Here is a 24049-nt window from a genome sequence, read left to right as displayed (position 1 = left end):
GACGAGGAAAGTTCCCTTCTCATGATGTATCTTGAAGGTTCAAGGGCCTTTTGAACTGCTGGGGGTGGAGCTTTTGGGGGTTTGAAACATGAGGAGTCTGGTCACTTCTTATTTCCCTCATTGTATCAAAAACATGACTGAAAAACTGCAGAGGGCGCCTGCGAGCGAGTTCTCAATCAATGGGGGTGAATGGAACTAAACGGCTAAAAAATAAAAGTTCAAATAGTTTCTAATCACTGAACCAGAACTGCTACTGAGAGCTGATTGGTTAGTGTTACTGCTACTGAGAGCTGATTGGTTAGAGTTACTGCTACTGAGAGCTGATTGGTTAGAGTTACTGCTACTGAGAGCTGATTGGTTAGCGTTACTGCTACTGAGAGCTGATTGGTTAGAGTTACTGCTACTGAGAGCTGATTGGTTAGCGTTACTGCTACTGAGAGCTGATTGGTTAGCGTTACTGCTACTGAGAGCTGATTGGTTAGCGTTACTGCTACTGAGAGCTGATTGGTTAGAGTTACTGCTACTGAGAGCTGAATGGTTAGAGTTACTGCTTCTGAGAGCTGATTGGTTAGAGTTACTGCTACTGAGAGCTGATTGGTTAGAGTTACTGCTTCTGAGAGCTGATTGGTCAGTGTTACTGCTACTGAGAGCTGATTGGTTAGTGTTACTGCTACTGAGAGCTGATTGGTTAGAGTTACTGCTACTGAGAGATGATTGGTTAGAGTTACTGCTACTGAGAGCTGATTGGTTAGAGTTACTGCTACTGAGAGCTGATTGGTTAGCGTTACTGCTACTGAGAGCTGATTGGTTAGTGTTACTGCTACTGAGAGCTGATTGGTTAGTGTTACTGCTACTGAGAGCTGATTGGTTAGCGTTACTGCTACTGAGAGCTGATTGGTTAGCGTTACTGCTACTGAGAGCTGATTGGTTAGTGTTACTGCTACTGAGAGCTGATTGGTTAGCGTTACTGCTACTGAGAGCTGATTGGTTAGCGTTACTGCTACTGAGAGCTGATTGGTTAGTGTTACTGCTACTGAGAACTGATTGGTTAACGTTACTGCTACTGAGAGCTGATTGGTTAGTGTTACTGCTACTGAGAGCTGATTGGTTAGAGTTACTGCTACTGAGAGCTGATTGGTTAGTGTTACTGCTACTGAGAGCTGATTGGTTAGAGTTACTGCTACTGAGAACTGATTGGTTAGTGTTACTGCTACTGAGAGCTGATTGGTTAGAGTTACTGCTACTGAGAGCTGATTGGTTAGTGTTACTGCTACTGAGAGCTGATTGGTTAGCGTTACTGCTACTGAGAGCTGATTGGTTAGCGTTACTGCTACTGAGAGCTGATTGGTCAGCATTACTGCTACTGAGAACTGATTGGTTAACGTTACTGCTACTGAGAGCTGATTGGTTAGCGTTACTGCTACTGAGAACTGATTGGTTAGTGTTACTGCTACTGAGAGCTGATTGGTTAACGTTACTGCTACTGAGAGCTGATTGGTTAGCGTTACTGCTACTGAGAGCTGATTGGTGGAGTGTAAATATGCAGCTCTGCAGTCAAAAACTGCAGTGCTGAGAATGACCCACCACCCAAATAGTACCTGCTCTGTGAGGGTCCATGGGGGCCCTGACCACTGAAGAACAGGGTAACAGAGTATCAGAGAAACAGATGGACTACAGTCTGTAACTGTAGAACTACAGAGGGGAACTATACAGTAAGTGGAGCTGATAAAGTGGACAATGAGCGCAGAAACAAGGAGGTGGTCAGAAATTTACACCGGTGTAATTAACAGTTAATTACTCAACACAGATTTTTTTTTGTTTCAACATATTCAAATCAGAGGCAGATCAATTTAATTAACACCAACCAATCAGAGTTTCTTTGTCATGTAGTATCTCAGAACTACACAGCGCCTGTTTATGGTTGGTTTATCCTGTTTTCAGTAGAACGAGATGTTCTCACTGTTTACTTGCAGGGTTTAATAGGAAAATGGTCAATTATTCGTCGCTACTGCTCCAGGAATCAGTTTCTTCCTCTGCTTTTACGTCTCAGATGGATTAAAGAAAAATCCACACGTTGGACTTGATGTGAAGTTTCCGCTGCGTTGTGGTGTGAACAGGCCTTTAGGCCCACGTTTAACTTTACACAGTTCAAATGCTAATCTGGGACCAGCTTAATCCTATAGATTCCTTAGATCAGTTTTCCTTCTCCGAGATGCCTCATAAACGTGGGACTTGACTATATCCAATGACTTGTTTGTGTTTATAGGCACTCTGTCTCTAGAAGGTGGCGCATTTACAGCAGTGTAAACATAAACGAAGGCTGGGCGATGTGGCAAAAATATCACTATACACAATTTTCATGATACCGGTTTTCCAGTTGCCTGCCCAATTTAGTTGCATCCCATTCCACACACTAGTTAGGTCTCCCACAGTCAGACAATACCACCAGCGCTAGGAAAGATCTACCACAGGCTTCTTCCAAGACCTGTGAAGAGCCACCACATCTTTTCTGACTGCTGCTAAAGCAACAGCATTGGATGTATGACGATATTACTGTGGTTGTGATAAGCAATGTCCTAATCAGGCCTGTTTTATTGGCTCAGAGGAGTCATGGGGGTGATGAGGGAGATGGGTGGGGGGGCCATCCTACCGATCCAGAGAGTGAAGCCAGTTGTGCACTCTTGGGTCACATTACCAGTGACCAAACTCAATCTCCTGATGGGCCAAAGCTTAGATGGTTCCACCACTCGGGAGCACCGTATGTGATATTTTCAGACAAACGCAATCCACCAAGCCCAATAAAACAGGCCTGGTTATGACGATGTTTACCACATTAACGATAATATCGTCGTATCACCCACCTCTTAACGAAAGAACAGTGTTCGTCAAGCGGCTGGAGCCACTCGGCCAAATAAATCGTGGAAATCAAGACAAAGCAGACCAAATTAAAAACAAACCCCATTGTCTTTATTTAGTTAGTCATTTTACAGTAGTCACTCTTAAAGTAGCTGCCTTGAGGTTTTTTCTTTTTTCCTGCCCGTTTTTTTTTTTTCTCCTCACCATTTCAATTTTTCGTCCTCACTTTGATCAACACAAGGAAGAAACAATGGAAAAAGAATGAGAAAAACAACCAAAATAAAGAAAGTAACAAAATGGATTTTTAAAAAATGCCCCTGAACAAAGAAGAAAATAGGAATTTTGGCAAGAGATTCATTCATGATTTCATTCCAACCCTGTGCAGTACAGTTTGATTCGGACGATGCTGGAGGTAAAAAAAAAAGGGGGGGGGGGGGTCAAGTCGGGTCAAAAGGTCATATTCAATACAGAAAAACGAAGATAGGTGAAAGTGGGGAATCATTTAATACATACTTAAAAAAAACCAAAAAAAAAAAAAACCTGATATTCTTGGAATGATGCGTTTTCAATCAATTTCGCCAACCCATAATCCTCTCCTGCCATGCTAGCGAGTGATGGCTCAACCTGATATGCAAATATAAGCAGTGGATTGTGCACATTTTTCATATTTCCATTTCATATGGATGTCCACATTATCTTACAGGGACAAAACTGACCTGAACGTATGTACAAAACCGCGGTAAGGCATCCACCGACATGGAACGTGAGCAACAGTCACTCAAAGGAAAAAAAATGCCACTGCTAGGGGTCTTCGGTCAAGCTGCTATTTCTTTTAAACCCTCAAATTCAAGAACATTGTCCACTGCAAAGTACTGGACCCTGTATTGGAAAAGCCAACGGCCACATCTCTACAGCCAGCAGTGAGTGCAACGTTGACGTGCGTCATTACTGTATGTTGGGACTGCACGATATATCATCTGCGAATCGTTATTGCGATACTGCAATACTGATATGCAATGCAAATGCAGTGTAGGGCTGCACGATACATCACTACAGCGATATTTAATATCTTTGTCCAAAACTGATTTCACAGAAGGCTGCAATATGTGAATGAGCCCTCCAGCCAATCACAGCCTGCTGTGATGATCATAACCAATCACAGCTCCAGATGAGTTTGTGTGGGTGGTGCTTTGTAAGCCAAGAAAAGTGAATTATTTTAGGTCAAAATCGATCACATTATCGATTTTTAAAACATTACATGGCATTTCAATATGTAGCATCATCGCCACAGTAAATTTTGGTCTTTAAAGAAAAGACATCCAGTTTCTGAATCCAAGAAATCCAAACTTTCTGCTTAATTTAATAGTTACGATGTCAACACAGCCATTCTGAGCGGTTTGGTGTGAAACGCTCGGTTCTAGATAAACTTACCGAGTCAGAACCGTTCACCATGGTGGTGATGGGAACCAAACGTCCCCCTCTAAAAGCTCCTCACAGAAAGTTCCTACATGAGCTGGTTCTGAATTCACTGCCTGATGACAGACGCTGTTTTATGAGAGTTTAGAGAACTTCAACTCCGTTCATGGTGGAGGGAGACATGCAGGGCGCTGTGCGGCAAAATAGTCCTCAAAGAAAACTCATTATTCCAGATTTTCCACTGTTTTCCCATCATCAACATTCCATATAAACTCAGAAGACTCATGTAGGTTCTCTGGTGGTTCTGGACGGTAAATAAAATGTCTATGACCATGTTGTAGTCATGGCAACGCCTGGTTCCCATCACCACCACTGTAAAGACGTCTGAACCAGTTGACACCAAACTGCTCTGATTACATCTCAACAAATGTTTTGAAAGAAAACATTAGAAATTTCAGTGGAATTCCCCTTCAATAATGCCTTATTATTGAGTCTCCACTGTGAATATGTAGCAGCATAATCACAATGCTGGTTCTGCTGATATCGTGCAGCCCTACTAGAAAGTTAATCACTGAGCGACTCCTGTTTACGTGTTTCGGACTGAATGAGGTGAATTCTCAGCCAGTGTTTACTCTCCGTAAACCAAACAGACTACAGCTGCAGACGTGTGGCTCATTTCTTTGACCTCAACACAAAGCAAGGAAAACAACACTATGATTTTTTTTTTTTTTTTTTTTTTTACTGTGAAATTATAACCCATAATAAACTCCAGCCCTCCACATTCATTCACACATTCATACGCACAACAACAAACCGTATTTTGGCTCGTTTACAACTAACCATGTGTCTGTGAGGAGTGTTTATTAGCACATGTTACACTCTGGCTCATTAAAAAGCTAGACCTCAAGAACAATTCGGTGGTCAAAATCCAAGATTTTAAGAAACGGAAGCCCCTCTAACACTGTTCGGACCCTGTTGCGCCAATTTCACTGCTTAAAACAGGCGAATTTTCTTTATAAACGTATCTACAGGCTGACAAATAATGTCTAAAATCAGCGGTCTTCAGATCCAGACCTTTGATCCATATTCCAGTCCTGGTTTTTGTAATCACTGGTAACTGATCCCTCGATGGAGCTGACTGGACTGGCGAACACTTAGCAGTAATTCCAAAATCCAGGACCGGAATCTAGATTATAGGTCTGTACTTGATGGCCTCTGCCCTAAACCAGTGATGTGGCCTAAACCAAGTCTGAAAATGATGGTTTAACTCAAAAGAAGGACTAACAGAAGTATACGAGTGGGGTGGGGGATGATTTTCTAATGCTGTTCTGCATTTTTCACACATTTTCTGGCAATACTGAACAGGCTTTTGGAGCAGTGCAGCCTGTTAGCACGCTACTGGAGCCACTCCTGCAGTTTTTAGGGAGTAGCTGTTAGAGAGATTTCCCTGCATTAGCCGAACAAACGTATCAGGAGTGTCTGACACCAGCGTCATTTTAAAATTTCGATGCAGAGGGTTTTAGCAGCTTCGAGTACCCGCCTCAACGTGATCTAGTGAAGGAAGTGAGAATCAGAAAACAACAAAAACAAAACAAGTCCTAAAAACGAGTGCGGCGGAGGGCAAACTGACAGCAGCCCAAATCCCCTCACTTTCACGCACCTGATGAGGGTCAGAGCACGCATTCTCAGTGCAGCGTGGGGAGAAATTCATAGGGTACGGGGGTTACAGCGCCCCCTATATTAGAGCAGAACAAAGCAGGGCAGGGTTTATAACGACAGCAAGTCTTGGCAAAGCTGAGTGTGGCACTGGAGTGGCAAGGTTCTGGAGCAGGACTGCATATTAAACCCAAAACAGTGCAACACAGAGGTTCCAGATGTGGCGCCTGCAGAACTGGACGAGGAAACGCACCAATAGCACAGAACACGAGGAGCAACGGAGGCGGAGCAAGGAAAGAAAGGCGGGGCTAAAGATGACTGTGGGAAAGCAGGTGTGGAGTGAATGGCACGGATGGAGGTGAGGGAGGCTCGAACAATCACCACACTCACATTTACATGCATACGCAATCAAAGAGGACGAGGGCGGGGAAAAGGAAAAAGGGGGAGTGGCCTGGGTGAAAACTTAGTCAAAGAAAGAAAAAGAGAAAAGAACGAGGAAAGAGAAAAATAATAGCCTCGGTGAAGAATAAAAAAAGTGGGTGTGGCCTTTGCAGAAGGTGTTTATAAATGGGAGAGGGGAGGGGTGAGGGAGAAGAGCAATTTTGGCCCAGATGAAAAATAAAAAGAAAGAGGGGAAAAGGGGGTGTTACTTAGGTTTAAAAAAAAAAATAAAAAATGTGGGGTGCAAAATGCAGTCCCATCATGAACAGGTGGGGAGGTTTATGGTGAAACGTTATTAAAAAGGGGGGAAAGAGAGAAGAACAGCTAAAAAGGAGAAGAGTCCTGATACTGGGCAGAAAAAAAAAAGGAAAAAGAGGAAGAAAGGGGTGTGGCCTGAGCGAGAAGTATTTAGGGGGTGGAAAAAAAGGGGAGGAAAAAGAAAAAAGCACACAGAAAGTGTAATATTGAGGTGATTGCATGGCCATGGTAAACAAACGAAAACTAACCCCGCCCCCTCAGACTCAGGCTCGACTCAAACCGGCTCCCTCGACTCCCTCAAAGGAATTCTGAGTAAGCAGACGGACAGTGAGCACCCCCACCCCCCCAAAACTGAAAGTAGGTACATTAACACTGTTTACAGCTTTCATACAGGGGTCTCACGCCCACTCCAGCCCCCCACTCGGGCTCACTTTGTTTGGAAGAACCTCTCTAGCGGTGGATACATTCTGTGTACAGATACACTGTTAGCCGTCCACTGCCTAGTGCAAATATGCTGCGAGTAGAGCTGGCTTCTCCGCTAGAACCCTGGGAGCCTTACCTGCATACAGGTGAGTGGTGGGTGGGGGGTTGGGGGAGGGACTGGATAGACCGGAGGATTGGGGAGGGGTGGGCTGCTGAGCAGACAAACTGGATTATTTTACAGTAAAGCACATTTACACATACATACACGCACTCACGCGCACACAGCACTGATACTGAATATGTACATGCTTGTTGTCTTTTCTCTTGTCTGTTAAGTCCATTCACAAATAGTTGATCCAGGAACAAAAATAATAATAATAATAATAATTATTATTATAATAATAACAACTGCAGCAAACAGGTTCCCCCATCTGTGTGGCTCGCTGAGCGCCGGCCGTGTCTCTGGGACGTAGTGTGGGTGGGTGTGGGTGGGTGGGGTCTTTAGCTGTTCTTCAGCAGCAGTCTGTCGTCGGGGGAGGGGAAGGAGTGGATCTGTCCAGCGTCCGGCGAGACGAGTCCACAGGAGCGCAGGTCCACGCTCTGCAGGGACACGCACCGCCGCAGCAGCGGCAAACACTGCTCCGTCACCTTCACACAACCTGGAACACGCAGAGCGTTACAGTGAGCGGACAGCACTGATAAATATTCATAACCAGATACTCCACAGGCAGAGTGAGCAATATGACATCATTAGTGAAGCTCCAAAAGGAAAACTGTTGACCGAAACCTAAAATGTAGGAAATGTAGTTGACAACTGAAAGAAAGGTCTTGTTTACTTGTAATTTGCAGTTTTATTTATGCTTTTGAAATTAACTAATAACGCTGTTGATGCTTCAATATGGTGAGAACATATATGAGAGAATATGGTGAGAATATGATGAGGAAAACGTGAGCATATAGTGAGACGGAGTATATCATGAGCATATGGTGAGATCATGTGAGTATATGGTGAGATTGTGTGAGTATATGATAAGCAAATGGTGTGAATATGGCGAGTATAACGAGCATATGGCAAGATTATGTTGTGAGAATATGGTGAGACTGTGAGCATCCGGTGAGTACAACATGAATATATGGTGAAATTGTGTGAGTATATGCTGAGTATATCGTGAGATTGCATGAGTATATGGTGAGAACATGGTGAGTATAACATGAGCATATAAATGAGATTGCATGAGTATAATATGAGTATATAGTGAGAATATGGTGAATACGACATGAGTATATGGTGAGATTGTCTGAGTATATGGTAAACATTTGGTGAGACTGTGTGAGTATAAGGTGAGTATATGATGAGAATATGGTGAGTATAACAAGCATATAGTGAGACTGAGTATATGGTGAGACTGTGAGTATATGGTGAGGATACGGTGAGATTGAGTATATGGTGAGTATATGGTGAGATTGAGTATATGGTGAGATTGAGTATATGGTGAGGATATGGTGAGATTGAGTATATGTTGAGTATATGGTGAGATTGAGTATATGGTGAGTACATGATGAGATTGAGTATATGGTGAGATTGAGTATATGGTGAGGATATGGTGAGATTGAGTGTATGGTGAGGATATGGTGAGATTGAGTATATGGTGAGGATATGGTGAGATTGAGTATATGGTGAGATTGAGTGTATGTTGAGTATATGGTGAGATTGAGTATATGGTGAGATTGAGTATATGGTGAGTACATGGTGAGATTGAGTATATGGTGAGATTGAGTATATGGTGAGTATATTGTGAGATTGAGTATATGGTGAGTATATGGTGAGATTGAGTGTATGGTGAGTATATGGTGAGATTGAGTGTATGGTGAGTATATGGTGAGATTGAGTATATGGTGAGATTGAGTATATGGTGAGTACATGGTGAGATTGAGTATATGGTGAGATTGAGTATATGGTGAGTATATTGTGAGATTGAGTATATGGTGAGTATATGGTGAGATTGAGTGTATGGTGAGGATATGGTGAGATTGAGTATATGTTGAGTATATGGTGAGATTGAGTATATGGTGAGATTGAGTATATGGTGAGTACATGGTGAGATTGAGTGTATGGTGAGATTGAGTATATGGTGAGTACATGGTGAGATTGAGTATATGGTGAGTATATGGTGAGATTGAGTATATGGTGAGTATATGGTGAGATTGAGTGTATGGTGAGTATATGGTGAGATTGAGTATATGTTGAGTATATGGTGAGATTGAGTATATGGTGAGTACATGGTGAGATTGAGTATATGGTGAGGGTGAGATTGAGTATATGTTGAGTATATGGTGAGATGGAGTATATGGTGAGTACATGGTGAGATTGAGTATATGGTGAGGATATGGTGAGATTGAGTATATGGTGTGTACATGGTGAGATTGAGTATATGGTGAGTACATGGTGAGATTGAGTATATGGTGAGGATATGGTGAGATTGAGTATATGGTGAGGATATGGTGAGATTGAGTGTATGGTGAGGATATGGTGAGATTGAGTATATGGTGAGGGTGAGATTGAGTATATGGTGAGGGTGAGATTGAGTATATGGTGAGTACATGGTGAGATTGAGTATATGTTGAGTATATGGTGAGATTGAGTATATGGTGAGGATATGGTGAGATTGAGTGTATGGTGAGTATATGGTGAGATTGAGTATATGGTGAGGATATGGTGAGATTGAGTATATGGTGAGATTGAGTATATGGTGAGTATATTGTGAGATTGAGTGTATGGTGAGGATATGGTGAGATTGAGTGTATGGTGAGGATATGGTGAGATTGAGTGTATGGTGAGGATATGGTGAGATTGAGTGTATGGTGAGGATATGGTGAGATTGAGTATATGGTGAGTATATTGTGAGATTGAGTGTATGGTGAGGATATGGTGAGATTGAGTGTATGGTGAGTATATTGTGAGATTGAGTGTATGGTGAGGATATGGTGAGATTGAGTATATGGTGAGTATATTGTGAGATTGAGTATATGGTGAGGATATGGTGAGATTGAGTGTATGGTGAGTATATTGTGAGATTGAGTGTATGGTGAGGATATGGTGAGATTGAGTATATGGTGAGTATATTGTGAGATTGAGTATATGGTGAGGATATGGTGAGATTGAGTGTATGGTGAGTATATGGTGAGATTGAGTATATGGTGAGTATATGGTGAGATTGAGTATATGGTGAGTATATGGTGAGATTGAGTATATGGTGAGTATATTGTGAGATTGAGTATATGGTGAGGATATGGTGAGATTGAGTGTATGGTGAGTATATGGTGAGATTGAGTATATGGTGAGGATATGGTGAGATTGAGTGTATGGTGAGGATATGGTGAGATTGAGTGTATGGTGAGGATATGGTGAGATTGAGTGTATGGTGAGGATATGGTGAGATTGAGTGTATGGTGAGATTGAGTATATGGTGAGTATATTGTGAGATTGAGTATATGGTGAGGATATGGTGAGATTGAGTGTATGGTGAGGATATGGTGAGATTGAGTATATGGTGAGTATATGGTGAGATTGAGTATATGGTGAGTATATTGTGAGATTGAGTATATGGTGAGGATATGGTGAGATTGAGTGTATGGTGAGTATATGGTGAGATTGAGTATATGGTGAGGATATGGTGAGATTGAGTGTATGGTGAGGATATGGTGAGATTGAGTGTATGGTGAGGATATGGTGAGATTGAGTGTATGGTGAGATTGAGTATATGGTGAGTATATTGTGAGATTGAGTATATGGTGAGGATATGGTGAGATTGAGTGTATGGTGAGTATATGGTGAGATTGAGTATATGGTGAGTATATGGTGAGATTGAGTATATGGTGAGTATATGGTGAGATTGAGTATATGGTGAGTATATTGTGAGATTGAGTATATGGTGAGGATATGGTGAGATTGAGTGTATGGTGAGTATATGGTGAGATTGAGTATATGGTGAGTATATGGTGAGATTGAGTATATGGTGAGGATATGGTGAGATTGAGTGTATGGTGAGTATATGGTGAGATTGAGTATATGGTGAGGATATGGTGAGATTGAGTGTATGGTGAGGATATGGTGAGATTGAGTGTATGGTGAGGATATGGTGAGATTGAGTGTATGGTGAGATTGAGTATATGGTGAGTATATTGTGAGATTGAGTATATGGTGAGGATATGGTGAGATTGAGTGTATGGTGAGTATATGGTGAGATTGAGTGTATGGTGAGTATATGGTGAGATTGAGTATATGGTGAGTATATGGTGAGATTGAGTATATGGTGAGGATATGGTGAGATTGTGATTGTGCGAGAGTGTGTGAGTACTTGTGAGAACACAGTGAGCATATGATGAGCATATCTAACCGTATGCTGAGTATAAAGTGCATATGGTGAGTACATGGTGAGGTACCTGCGAGGTTGACGTGTGTGAGGCTCTCTCTCAGTGGAGATATAGGAGAGGTCAGTGTGTGAATGGTCTGGTCTGTGATTTGGCCGCACTGACTCAGGTCCAGCTTGGTGAGATGAGGCAGGTAGCGGACCAGTAGTCGGGACGCAGCATCAGTCACCTCCAGTCCAGATAACCGCAGTTCTGTCACATTCTGGAAACGTCCACCACGGTTCTCACCTAAAACCACACAAACAGGAAACAGATGTTAGACTTTCTACTTCAACTTCATCAACAACAACAACAACAACAACAACAACAACTCCATCAACCAAAAGAAATCCATGTCTTCAGTTGCTTTAATTGTTTTATCCTGGTTTAATTTGTTATGTAAATGCTTTGCAATATCTTTGAGTATGTGTGTGCTATACCAATCAACCCTCATTTGCTATACCCATTAACCTTCATCTGCCAATATATTTGCGCCAATGATGTGCATTGTTTCATATTTAACAGTAACTTCATGCATACATACACAATTTTTATCCCTCATTTATGTGAATAACCTTTCAGTGCACCAAAATAAAATTGAGATATTTAAGGCTCCCAAAATCTAAAAATGTAAAGTGGTGCAACCATATAATTATATATGCAGATTAAGAAAACTATTAAAAAGACTACTTACTTATATACAGCTGTAAACATAAATACTCTAGCACGATTGTGTTTAAAACCTTTAAAATCGTCACATGTTGCAAAGTAATGCAGCTTTGAAATGATTTAACTCCCTTTAAATTCCCACTTCCTCATATGTTACGCACCACAAAGGCCTGACATGCTGTTAAAGAGCGGGGCAGAGTATTGCATCATAAAGACGACTCCAATGACCCTTGCAATGCGAAGGCCAATAGCCTTTTCATAAACACTGAAAAACTGTCCTTTTTGAGTCGTGATTGGTTGTCAGTTTACCAAGTCAAGTGGTGCGACCCAAGGAAAACCATATGTTATAATGCTAAACATAACTATGTTATTTGAACCCATGTATGCATAAACCTGAAGAACAAAGGTCTTTACAGGGGTCTGAGTCCTCAGGCTAGTTTTAAGTAGGCAGTAAATAACTTTAAACACGTTTATTATAACTTTTTTATAATTGTCTGTGTTGTAAAACTGACTATTCTGTTTAAAAGTTAACTCATACCATGACAGTACGATTCTTCGATTCTTCAAGAGGGTTTAATTCAACACGTTTTCAATAAGAATACTTTTAAAGACCATTTTAAAAGATTTAATCCTTAATGGCCCATTTTATTTAAGTATAACTGCTGATATTTCAAGTAGTCTCTGCCATGGAGACCCAGCATAGAGTGACAAAGACATTCCAGCCGTAAACCATCAGTTCTAACAGTTTCATCTGTTGTCAGCCGACAACAACTAACAGACTGGAGCTTGTAAACTCCTCACAAACGCTCCCTTTGATATGTTTACCCTGCAGTCTGATCCGGTGCAAGTTCCCATATTTGTGCCAAAGAGAGGCCAGAAATAGTTCATGTCTAGTCAGGGCAAGCTGACCTTAAAAGTGCCTGGCTAAGGCAGTTTCATCTGAGGATTGTCTGAACGTTACATTTTTGCAGTCTGATGCTACTGTCTGGAATATAATTATATGTATTTATGTCAATACAAGGTAATCTCATGCATATACAGTACATTTTTAACTTCTGTCATTGTAATCAGATGAGCAGGAGAGAATCACCGCATTATTCTTTGCTGTGGTTTCCATCTCCATCCATTCACACTAACATTAAAGATAATAATTATAAAACTTTCCTTACAAGTGGCTTCGCATTTCTACTGTGACTCAACTACATAGATGCCGTATCCGACCCAGATCAGGAAAACCATTCTTCTCCCACAGTAGTACCACAGCTAGCGCTGCAAGTAGCAATGAGGTTTTTTTTAAATGAATGAAATTAACTTTTGATTAATCAGACAAGTTTCTCCGCCATCATGCAAAGTTCCATCTGCGCAAAACAAACGCTGTATCGCCCCCTACGCTTCCTGTAGTGTATTACAGTCTGTCAGAGCGACTGTGTGGATCATATGAACATTATAGAGCTTTTTAAATGAAACAGTAGAAGCCGTATCGCCCCCTACGCTTCCTGTAGTGTATTACAGTCTGTCAGAGCGACTGTGTGGATCATATGAACATTATAGAGCTTTTTAAATGAAACAGTAGAAGCCGTATCGCCCCCTACGCTTCCTGTAGTGTATTACAGTCTGTCAGAGCGACTGTGTGGATCATATGAACATTATAGAGCTTTTTAAATGAAACAGTAGAAGCCGTATCGCCCCCTACGCTTCCTGTAGTGTATTACAGTCTGTCAGAGCGACTGTGTGGATCATATGAACATTATAGAGCTTTTTAAATGAAACAGTAGAAGCCGTATCGCCCCCTACGCTTCCTGTAGTGTATTACAGTCTGTCAGAGCGACTGTGTGGATCATATGAACATTATAGAGCTTTTTAAATGAAACAGTAGAAGCCGTATCGCCCCCTACGCTTCCTGTAGTGTATTACAGTCTGTCAGAGCGACTGTGTGGATCATATGAACATTATAGAGCTTTTTAAATGAAACAGTAGAAGCCGTATCGCCCCCTACGCTTCCTGTAGTGTATTACAGTCTGTCAGAGCGACTGTGTGGATCATATGAACATTATGGAGCTTTTTAAATGAAACAGTAGAAGCCGTATCGCCCCCTACGCTTCCTGTAGTGTATTACAGTCTGTCAGAGCGACTGTGTGGATCATATGAACATTATGGAGCTTTTTAAATGAAACAGTAGAAGCCGTATCGCCCCCTACGCTTCCTGTAGTGTATTACAGTCTGTCAGAGCGACTGTGTGGATCATATGAACATTATGGAGCGTTTTAAATGAAACAGTAGAAGCCGTATCGCCCCCTACGCTTCCTGTAGTGTATTACAGTCTGTCAGAGCGACTGTGTGGATCATATGAACATTATAGAGCGTTTTAAATGAAACAGTAGAAGCCGTATCGCCCCCTACGCTTCCTGTAGTGTATTACAGTCTGTCAGAGCGACTGTGTGGATCATATGAACATTATAGAGCGTTTTAAATGAAACAGTAGAAGCCGTATCGCCCCCTACGCTTCCTGTAGTGTATTACAGTCTGTCAGAGCGACTGTGTGGATCATATGAACATTATAGAGCGTTTTAAATGAAACAGTAGAAGCCGTATCGCCCCCTACGCTTCCTGTAGTGTATTACAGTCTGTCAGAGCGACTGTGGATCATATGAACATTATAGAGCTTTTTAAATGAAACAGTAGAAGCCGTATCGCCCCCTACGCTTCCTGTAGTGTATTACAGTCTGTCAGAGCGACTGTGTGGATCATATGAACATTATAGAGCTTTTTAAATGAAACAGTAGAAGCCGTATCGCCCCCTACGCTTCCTGTAGTGTATTACAGTCTGTCAGAGCGACTGTGTGGATCATATGAACATTATAGAGCTTTTTAAATGAAACAGTAGAAGCCGTATCGCCCCCTACGCTTCCTGTAGTGTATTACAGTCTGTCAGAGCGACTGTGTGGATCATATGAACATTATAGAGCTTTTTAAATGAAACAGTAGAAGCCGTATCGCCCCCTACGCTTCCTGTAGTGTATTACAGTCTGTCAGAGCGACTGTGTGGATCATATGAACATTATAGAGCTTTTTAAATGAAACAGTAGAAGCCGTATCGCCCCCTACGCTTCCTGTAGTGTATTACAGTCTGTCAGAGCGACTGTGTGGATCATATGAACATTATAGAGCTTTTTAAATGAAACAGTAGAAGCCGTATCGCCCCCTACGCTTCCTGTAGTGTATTACAGTCTGTCAGAGCGACTGTGTGGATCATATGAACATTATAGAGCTTTTTAAATGAAACAGTAGAAGCCGTATCGCCCCCTACGCTTCCTGTAGTGTATTACAGTCTGTCAGAGCGACTGTGTGGATCATATGAACATTATAGAGCTTTTTAAATGAAACAGTAGAAGCCGTATCGCCCCCTACGCTTCCTGTAGTGTATTACAGTCTGTCAGAGCGACTGTGTGGATCATATGAACATTATAGAGCTTTTTAAATGAAACAGTAGAAGCCGTATCGCCCCCTACGCTTCCTGTAGTGTATTACAGTCTGTCAGAGCGACTGTGTGGATCATATGAACATTATAGAGCTTTTTAAATGAAACAGTAGAAGCCGTATCGCCCCCTACGCTTCCTGTAGTGTATTACAGTCTGTCAGAGCGACTGTGTGGATCATATGAACATTATAGAGCTTTTTAAATGAAACAGTAGAAGCCGTATCGCCCCCTACGCTTCCTGTAGTGTATTACAGTCTGTCAGAGCGACTGTGTGGATCATATGAACATTATAGAGCTTTTTAAATGAAACAGTAGAAGCCGTATCGCCCCCTACGCTTCCTGTAGTGTATTACAGTCTGTCAGAGCGACTGTGTGGATCATATGAACATTATAGAGCTTTTTAAATGAAACAGTAGAAGCCGTATCGCCCCCTACGCTTCCTGTAGTGTATTACAGTCTGTCAGAGCGACTGTGTGGATCATATGAACATTATAGAGCTTTTTAAATGAAACAGTAGAAGCCGTATCGCCCCCTACGCTTCCTGTAGTGTATTACAGTCTGTCAGAGCGACTGTGTGGATCATATGAACATTATAGAGCTTTTTAAATGAAACAGTAGAAGCCGTATCGCCCCCTACGCTTCCTGTAGTGTATTACAGTCTGTCAGAGCGACTGTGTGGATCATATGAACATTATAGAGCTTTTTAAATGAAACAGTAGAAGCCGTATCGCCCCCTACGCTTCCTGTAGTGTATTACAGTCTGTCAGAGCGACTGTGTGGATCATATGAACATTATAGAGCTTTTTAAATGAAACAGTAGAAGCCGTATCGCCCCCTACGCTTCCTGTAGTGTATTACAGTCTGTCAGAGCGACTGTGTGGATCATATGAACATTATAGAGCTTTTTAAATGAAACAGTAGAAGCCGTATCGCCCCCTACGCTTCCTGTAGTGTATTACAGTCTGTCAGAGCGACTGTGTGGATCATATGAACATTATAGAGCTTTTTAAATGAAACAGTAGAAGCCGTATCGCCCCCTACGCTTCCTGTAGTGTATTACAGTCTGTCAGAGCGACTGTGTGGATCATATGAACATTATAGAGCTTTTTAAATGAAACAGTAGAAGCCGTATCGCCCCCTACGCTTCCTGTAGTGTATTACAGTCTGTCAGAGCGACTGTGTGGATCATATGAACATTATAGAGCTTTTTAAATGAAACAGTAGAAGCCGTATCGCCCCCTACGCTTCCTGTAGTGTATTACAGTCTGTCAGAGCGACTGTGTGGATCATATGAACATTATAGAGCTTTTTAAATGAAACAGTAGAAGCCGTATCGCCCCCTACGCTTCCTGTAGTGTATTACAGTCTGTCAGAGCGACTGTGTGGATCATATGAACATTATAGAGCTTTTTAAATGAAACAGTAGAAGCCGTATCGCCCCCTACGCTTCCTGTAGTGTATTACAGTCTGTCAGAGCGACTGTGTGGATCATATGAACATTATAGAGCTTTTTAAATGAAACAGTAGAAGCCGTATCGCCCCCTACGCTTCCTGTAGTGTATTACAGTCTGTCAGAGCGACTGTGTGGATCATATGAACATTATAGAGCTTTTTAAATGAAACAGTAGAAGCCGTATCGCCCCCTACGCTTCCTGTAGTGTATTACAGTCTGTCAGAGCGACTGTGTGGATCATATGAACATTATAGAGCTTTTTAAATGAAACAGTAGAAGCCGTATCGCCCCCTACGCTTCCTGTAGTGTATTACAGTCTGTCAGAGCGACTGTGTGGATCATATGAACATTATAGAGCTTTTTAAATGAAGCAGTAGAAGCCGTATCGCCCCCTACGCTTCCTGTAGTGTATTACAGTCTGTCAGAGCGACTGTGTGGATCATATGAACATTATAGAGCTTTTTAAATGAAACAGTAGAAGCCGTATCGCCCCCTACGCCTCCTGTAGTGTATTACAGTCTGTCAGAGCGACTGTGTGGATCATATGAACATTATAGAGCTTTTTAAATGAAACAGTAGAAGCCGTATCGCCCCCTACGCTTCCTGTAGTGTATTACAGTCTGTCAGAGCGACTGTGTGGATCATATGAACATTATAGAGCTTTTTAAATGAAACAGTAGAAGCCGTAACGCCCCCTACGCTTCCTGTAGTGTATTACAGTCTGTCAGAGCGACTGTGTGGATCATATGAACATTATAGAGCTTTTTAAATGAAACAGTAGAAGCCGTATCGCCCCCTACGCTTCCTGTAGTGTATTACAGTCTGTCAGAGCGACTGTGTGGATCATATGAACATTATAGAGCGTTTTAAATGAAACAGTAGAAGCCGTATCGCCCCCTACGTTTCCTGTAGTGTATTACAGTCTGTCAGAGCGACTGTGTGGATCATATGAACATTATAGAGCTTTTTAAATGAAACAGTAGAAGCCGTATCGCCCCCTACGCTTACTGTAGTGTATTACAGTCTGTCAGAGCGACTGTGTGGATCATATGAACATTATAGAGCTTTTTAAATGAAACAGTAGAAGCCGTATCGCCCCCTACGCTTCCTGTAGTGTATTACAGTCTGTCAGAGCGACTGTGTGGATCATATGAACATTATAGAGCTTTTTAAATGAAACAGTAGAAGCCGTATCGCCCCCTACGCTTCCTGTAGTGTATTACAGTCTGTCAGAGCGACTGTGTGGATCATATGAACATTATAGAGCTTTTTAAATGAAACAGTAGAAGCCGTATCGCCCCCTACGCTTCCTGTAGTGTATTACAGTCTGTCAGAGCGACTGTGTGGATCATATGAACATTATAGAGCTTTTTAAATGAAACAGTAGAAGCCGTATCGCCCCCTACGCTTCCTGTAGTGTATTACAGTCTGTCAGAGCGACTGTGTGGATCATATGAACATTATAGAGCTTTTTAAATGAAACAGTAGAAGCCGTATCGCCCCCTACGCTTCCTGTAGTGTATTACAGTCTGTCAGAGCGTCTGTGTGGATCATATGAACATTATAGAGCTTTTTAAATGAAACAGTAGAAGCCGTATCGCCCCCTACTCTTCCTGTAGTGTATTACAGTCTGTCAGAGCGACTGTGTGGATCATATGAACATTATAGAGCTTTTTAAATGAAACAGTAGAAGCCGTATCGCCCCCTACGCTTCCTGCCATGTATTACAGTCTGTCAGAGCGACTGTGTGGATCATATGAACATTATAGAGCTTTTTAAATGAAACAGTAGAAGCCGTATCGCCCCCTACGCTTCCTGTAGTGTATTACAGTCTGTCAGAGCGACTGTGTGGATCATTTGAGTATTTCAGAGGGCCAGGCAGCACATGGTTCCACTCAGATTAATCTCTAACAGAGGATGTATCTTTGCTAAAGCCAAGGTGTGGTAGATACCTGTGCGTGTGTCGGTGGAGGGCGGAGCCAGCAGCTCTTTCAGGTGCGAGTCTTTGAGGTCTTCCACTCGGCTGAGGTCCAGGAGACGCAGACATGGACACACAGCCTGACAAAGAGCGGATACAGACGACCACGTGCAGCCAGACACATTCAGCTCCAATAAACCTGAGAGGGGGAGGAGGAGAGACGTTTATATCAGGTATAGATTTTAAAAATCAAATGTTCAAACATTTCCATTCAATATATTTCTAATGAACTGGATTATTTAATTAGCTATTTATTATTTATTATTTAATTAGCTTGCAATTTAAATGATAAGTAGGACATCCACAGGTCATCATAATATGCAGTTTAGCAGATTCTCCACGATGGGAGAGCTATTTGCATTCAAACAGCTTCTGTGTGTGTGTGTGTGTGTGTGTGTGTGTGTGTGTGTGTGCGTAAAATTAAATGTCTGCGGTAACACGGTTGATTAATCAGGTCTAGACAGCTAACAAGTTAATGTGCCTCCAATAAGCAAATTACCTAACCATTTACTGTAAATCCACCACATACAAAGTACAGAATATGCCACTTGAGTGTATGTTACAAGTTTAAAATGCTTTAAATGTGTAAGTATTATTAACTGGGTGTGTGAGAAGTCACTGTACACCTCTGCTCAACAGATCACTGAAACATAACACTGAAAATCCCATAGAAATTCTAGCAGATCAGCATTATCTTGGTGGTATTCGGGTTACTTATAAAGTGAAGATTTCTGCAGTGAACACTGCTATTTACCGCCTGGTTGTGTGAAGTTCAGGAAATAACTCAATAAAATTTATATGAAAATTATTTCACATTACAGTAAAGAGGTCCCTTTTATCTTTCTCAGTAATTTTTACAGTAGGCTTTGAAAAGTACATTATAAACAGCTCTATACAGTACAGTATTGTCCAGTTTTCCCATTTAAAAAATATTTTAATCAAATTTTTATAATCAGTAGATTACTACACTACTAATCAAGCTAATATAAAAAGATTATATATATATACATACATACATACATACATACATACACACACACACACACACACACACACTCAACTAAGTGGCTAGAATAAAACCTACCTTGTAAGCGATTGATGAGCCACAGAAGCTGTTTTTTGGAGATATTGGTAAAGCCCAGATTAAGTGAGACGGGCTGGCGGCGGATTATACCGCTCAGCATTGGGGGGGTGATGGACCTCTGACGACTCAAATCGATCTGAGTCCACAACCTCTTATCACAGCACCTGAAATCACATACGAGAGGAATAAAACAACCGTTCAGAGACATCCGTCAAACAACATTTAGTCAGGACATCCTCCTGACCACTCCAGACTTTCTGCAGAGTCAATCACTACAGACCTCCAAACTTCATGTGGCCTTCAGATCAGCTCAAGAACAGCGTAGAGAGCTTCATGGAATGGGTTTCCATGGCCGAGCAGCTGCATCCAAGCCTTACATCACCAAGCGCAATGCAAAGCGTGGAATGCAGTGGTGTAAAGCGCCGCCACTGGACTCTAGAGCAGTGGAGACTTGTTCTCTGGAGTGACCAATCACGCTTCTCCATCTGGCTCCGTCTGACTGCATTGTGCAGAGTGTAAAGTTTGGTGGAGGGGGGATCATGGTGTGGGGGTGTTTTTCAGGAGTTGGGCTCGGCCCCTTAGTTCCAGTGAAAGGAACTCTTAAAGCTTCAGCACCAAGAGATTTTGGACAATTTCACGCTCCCAACTTTGTGGGAACAGTTTGGGGACGGCCCCTTCCTGCTCCAACATGACTGAGCACCAGTGCACAAAGCAGGACCATAAAGACGTGGATGAGCCAGTTTGGTGTGGAAGAACTTGACTGGCCTGCACAGAGTCCTGACCTCAACCCCATAGAACACCTTTGGGATGAATTAGAGCGGAGACTGTGAGCCAGGCCTTCTCGTCCAACATCAGTGTCTGACCTCACAAACGAGCTTCTGGAAGAATGGTCAGAAATTCCCATGATCACTCCTAACCCTTGTGGAAAGCCTTCCCAGAAGAGCTGAAGCTATGTTGCAGGCTTCATATTTACAGCGTGCACACAAACATATTATATTCTCTCTCTCTCTAAATATATATATATATATATATATATATATATATATATATATATATATATATATATATATATATATATATATATATATATATATATATATATACACACACACACACACACATACATATACACACACACACATACACTGCTCAAAAAAATAAAGGGAACACTTAAACAACACAATATAACTCCAAGTAAATCAAACTTCTGTGAAATCAAACTGTCCACTTAGGAAGCAACACTGACAATCAGTTTCACAGCTGTTGTGCAAATGGAAAAGACAACAGGTGGAGATTATTGGCGATTAGCAAGACACACTCAATAAAGGAGTGGTTCTGCAGGTGGGACCACAGACCACTTCTCAGAACCTTTCTGCTTTCTGGCTGATGTTCTGGTCACTTTTGAATGTTGGTGGTCTTTCACACTCGTGGTAGCAGGAGATGGACTCTACAACCCACGCAAGTGGCTCAGGTAGTGCAGCTCATCCAGGATGGCACATCAATGCGAGCTGTGGCAAGAAGGTTTGCTGTGTCTGTCAGCGTAGTGTCCAGAGGCTGGAGGTGCTACCAGGAGACAGGCCAGTACACCAGGAGACGTGGAGGAGGCCGTAGGAGGGCAACAACCCAGCAGCAGGACCGCTACCTCCACCTTTGTGCAAGGAGGAACAGGAGGAGCACTGCCAGAGCCCTGCAGAATGACCTCCAGCAGGCCATAAATGTGCATGTGTCTGCACAAATGGTTAGAAACCGACTCCATGAGGATGGTATGAGGGCCCGACGTCCACAGATGGGGGTTGTGCTCACAGCCCAACACTGTGCAGGACGCTTGGCATTTGCCAGAGAACACCAGGATTGGCAAATTCACCACTGGCGCCCTGTGATCTTCACAGATGAAAGCAGGTTCACACTGAGCACATGTGACAGACGTGACAGAGTCTGGAGATGCCGTGGAGAGCGATCTGCTGCCTGCAACATCCTTCAGCATGACCGGTCTGGCAGTGGGTCAGTAATGGTGTGGGGTGGCATTTCTTTGGAGGGCCGCACAGCCCTCCATGTGCTCGCCAGAGGTAGCCTGACTGCCATTAGGTACCGAGATGAGATCCTCAGACCCCTTGTGAGACCATATGCTGGTGCGGTTGGCCCTGGGTTCCTCCTAATGCAGGACAATGCTAGACCTCATGTGCCTGGAGTGTGTCAGCAGTTCCTGCAAGATGAAGGCATTGAAGCTATGGACCGGCCCGCCCGTTCCCCAGACCTGAATCCGATTGAGCACATCTGGGACATCATGTCTCGCTCCATCCACCAACGCCACGTTGCACCACAGACTGTCCAGGAGTTGGCGGATGCTTTAGTCCAGGTCTGGGAGGAGATCCCTCAGGAGACCATCCACCACCTCATCAGGAGCTGCCCAGGCGTTGTAGGGAGGTCATACAGGCACATGGAGGCCACACACAACACTGAGCCTCATTTTGATTTGTTTTAAGGTCATTACATCAAAGTTGGATCAGCCTGTCGTGTGTTTTTCCACTTTAATTTTGTGTGTGACTCCAAATCCAGGACTCCACTGGTTAATAAATTTGATTTCCATTGATGATTTTTGTGTCATTTTGTTGTCAGCACATTCAACTTTGTACAGAACATTTCAATGAGAATATTTCATTCATTCAGATCTAGGATGTGTTATTGGAGTGTTCCCTTTATTTTTTTGAGCAGTATATTTTATATATATATATATATATATATATATATATATATATATATATATATATATATATATATATATATATATATATATATATATATATGAGAGAGAGAAAACAATGAAGTTCATACAGCAAAACATCAAATATTGTGTTTTTGTACAGTTTTCAATTTAATTGCAGCTGTGAGTAACGTTTGTTTATTTGATGTTTGTTAATGACGCCTTTAAAGGGCAGCGGTGAACATTTAGTCAGGGCATCCTCCTGACCACTCCAGATTAATAATGTCTTACATTTTCTTTCTAATTATTATAAACCTGTGAAGCTGTAGTTTTTATCATTTTAGTAGTCTTTCAGCTGTACTTCCAAAAAAGCGTGTGAAATCCTAAAAATCCATGCTGAAACATTAAGATCTTACCAGCGGCTCCACGTCCTGCAGACCCTCATGCAGACGCAGAGCTGCTTCTGGCTGAGGTGCTGAAACACTCGGAGCCAGACGTCCCGGGGCAGGACGTGTGAGGCACCGCTGTCCAGCGGGAGGCAGTGCGGTTCAGGGCAGGCGGGTGGCGGACGCACCAGGTGCCTCTCCATCTGTACAGGACGAGGGGGTGAGGGCACGGCCGCAGGGCTGCGCTTCACTAACTGGGCCGCCGCCAACCGTGACGGGCAGGAGGCTGCAGAAACACCACCTGCGTTCGACAGGATTACCCCACTTCCTCCATTAGCTGTCCCACTTCCTGTCGTCGTCGTGCTGCTCTTGGTGGACGGCCCCGTCTGTCTGCCTCCAGCGCGGAGCTTACTGCCACTTCTGGCCTTTCCTGTACCGCCCGTCTGCATGATGTATACAACATAAATAAAAAATAATAACAAGAGAGATTGGATGTCAGAGAGGCTAAATCACATGACTGGTTAGTCAAACCGCCCACAAAACTCTCACCAAGGATCATTTGTGATCAGTCAGGATGGTCACAGAATTAATTTAGTATTATTGCTGACACACAAAAACATTTTTACTCTTTGTTCTTGGTCTTTTTTTGGTTTTTGCACAGGTTGAAAACTCTGGTTATCCTTTATATTCTGTTCTATTTTTACATCATTTTCCAATCCCTCTTTATCCCTTAGAATTTAGGGTTAAAGACTGATAAATGTAAATGATGTAGGCTGAACGGGTGGGGCTACACGGCTGCAGACTGAACGGGTGGGGCTACACGGCTGCTGGCTGAAGGGG

The 24049-nt window shown here is 42.5% G+C and overlaps 1 protein-coding gene across 3 annotated transcripts in view; it reads right to left on the bottom strand.

The window, feature by feature from the left end:
- Positions 1-4964: 4964 nt before the first annotated feature.
- The window catches only part of zgc:158376 (uncharacterized protein LOC100101643 homolog), a 43975-nt gene continuing 24890 nt past the window's right edge, over positions 4965-24049 (bottom strand). For all 3 annotated transcript variants that reach the window (XM_017716942.2, XM_017716943.2, XM_017716944.2), the window contains exons 8-12: positions 23240-23652; positions 20123-20286; positions 19013-19177; positions 11494-11709; positions 4965-7709 (exon numbers count right to left, since the gene is read on the bottom strand). In XM_017716942.2, coding sequence (XP_017572431.1) covers positions 7552-7709; positions 11494-11709; positions 19013-19177; positions 20123-20286; positions 23240-23652 — 1116 coding nt within the window. In that variant the 3' untranslated portion in view covers positions 4965-7551. The remainder of the gene's footprint in view (positions 7710-11493; positions 11710-19012; positions 19178-20122; positions 20287-23239; positions 23653-24049) is intronic.

Source organism: Pygocentrus nattereri, chromosome 27 (genome assembly GCF_015220715.1).
Source record: "Pygocentrus nattereri isolate fPygNat1 chromosome 27, fPygNat1.pri, whole genome shotgun sequence".
NCBI classification, from domain to species: domain Eukaryota; kingdom Metazoa; phylum Chordata; class Actinopteri; order Characiformes; family Serrasalmidae; genus Pygocentrus; species Pygocentrus nattereri.
The sequence above is the reverse complement of the archived record's forward strand: the minus strand, read 5'-3'. Positions and strand labels throughout refer to the sequence as shown.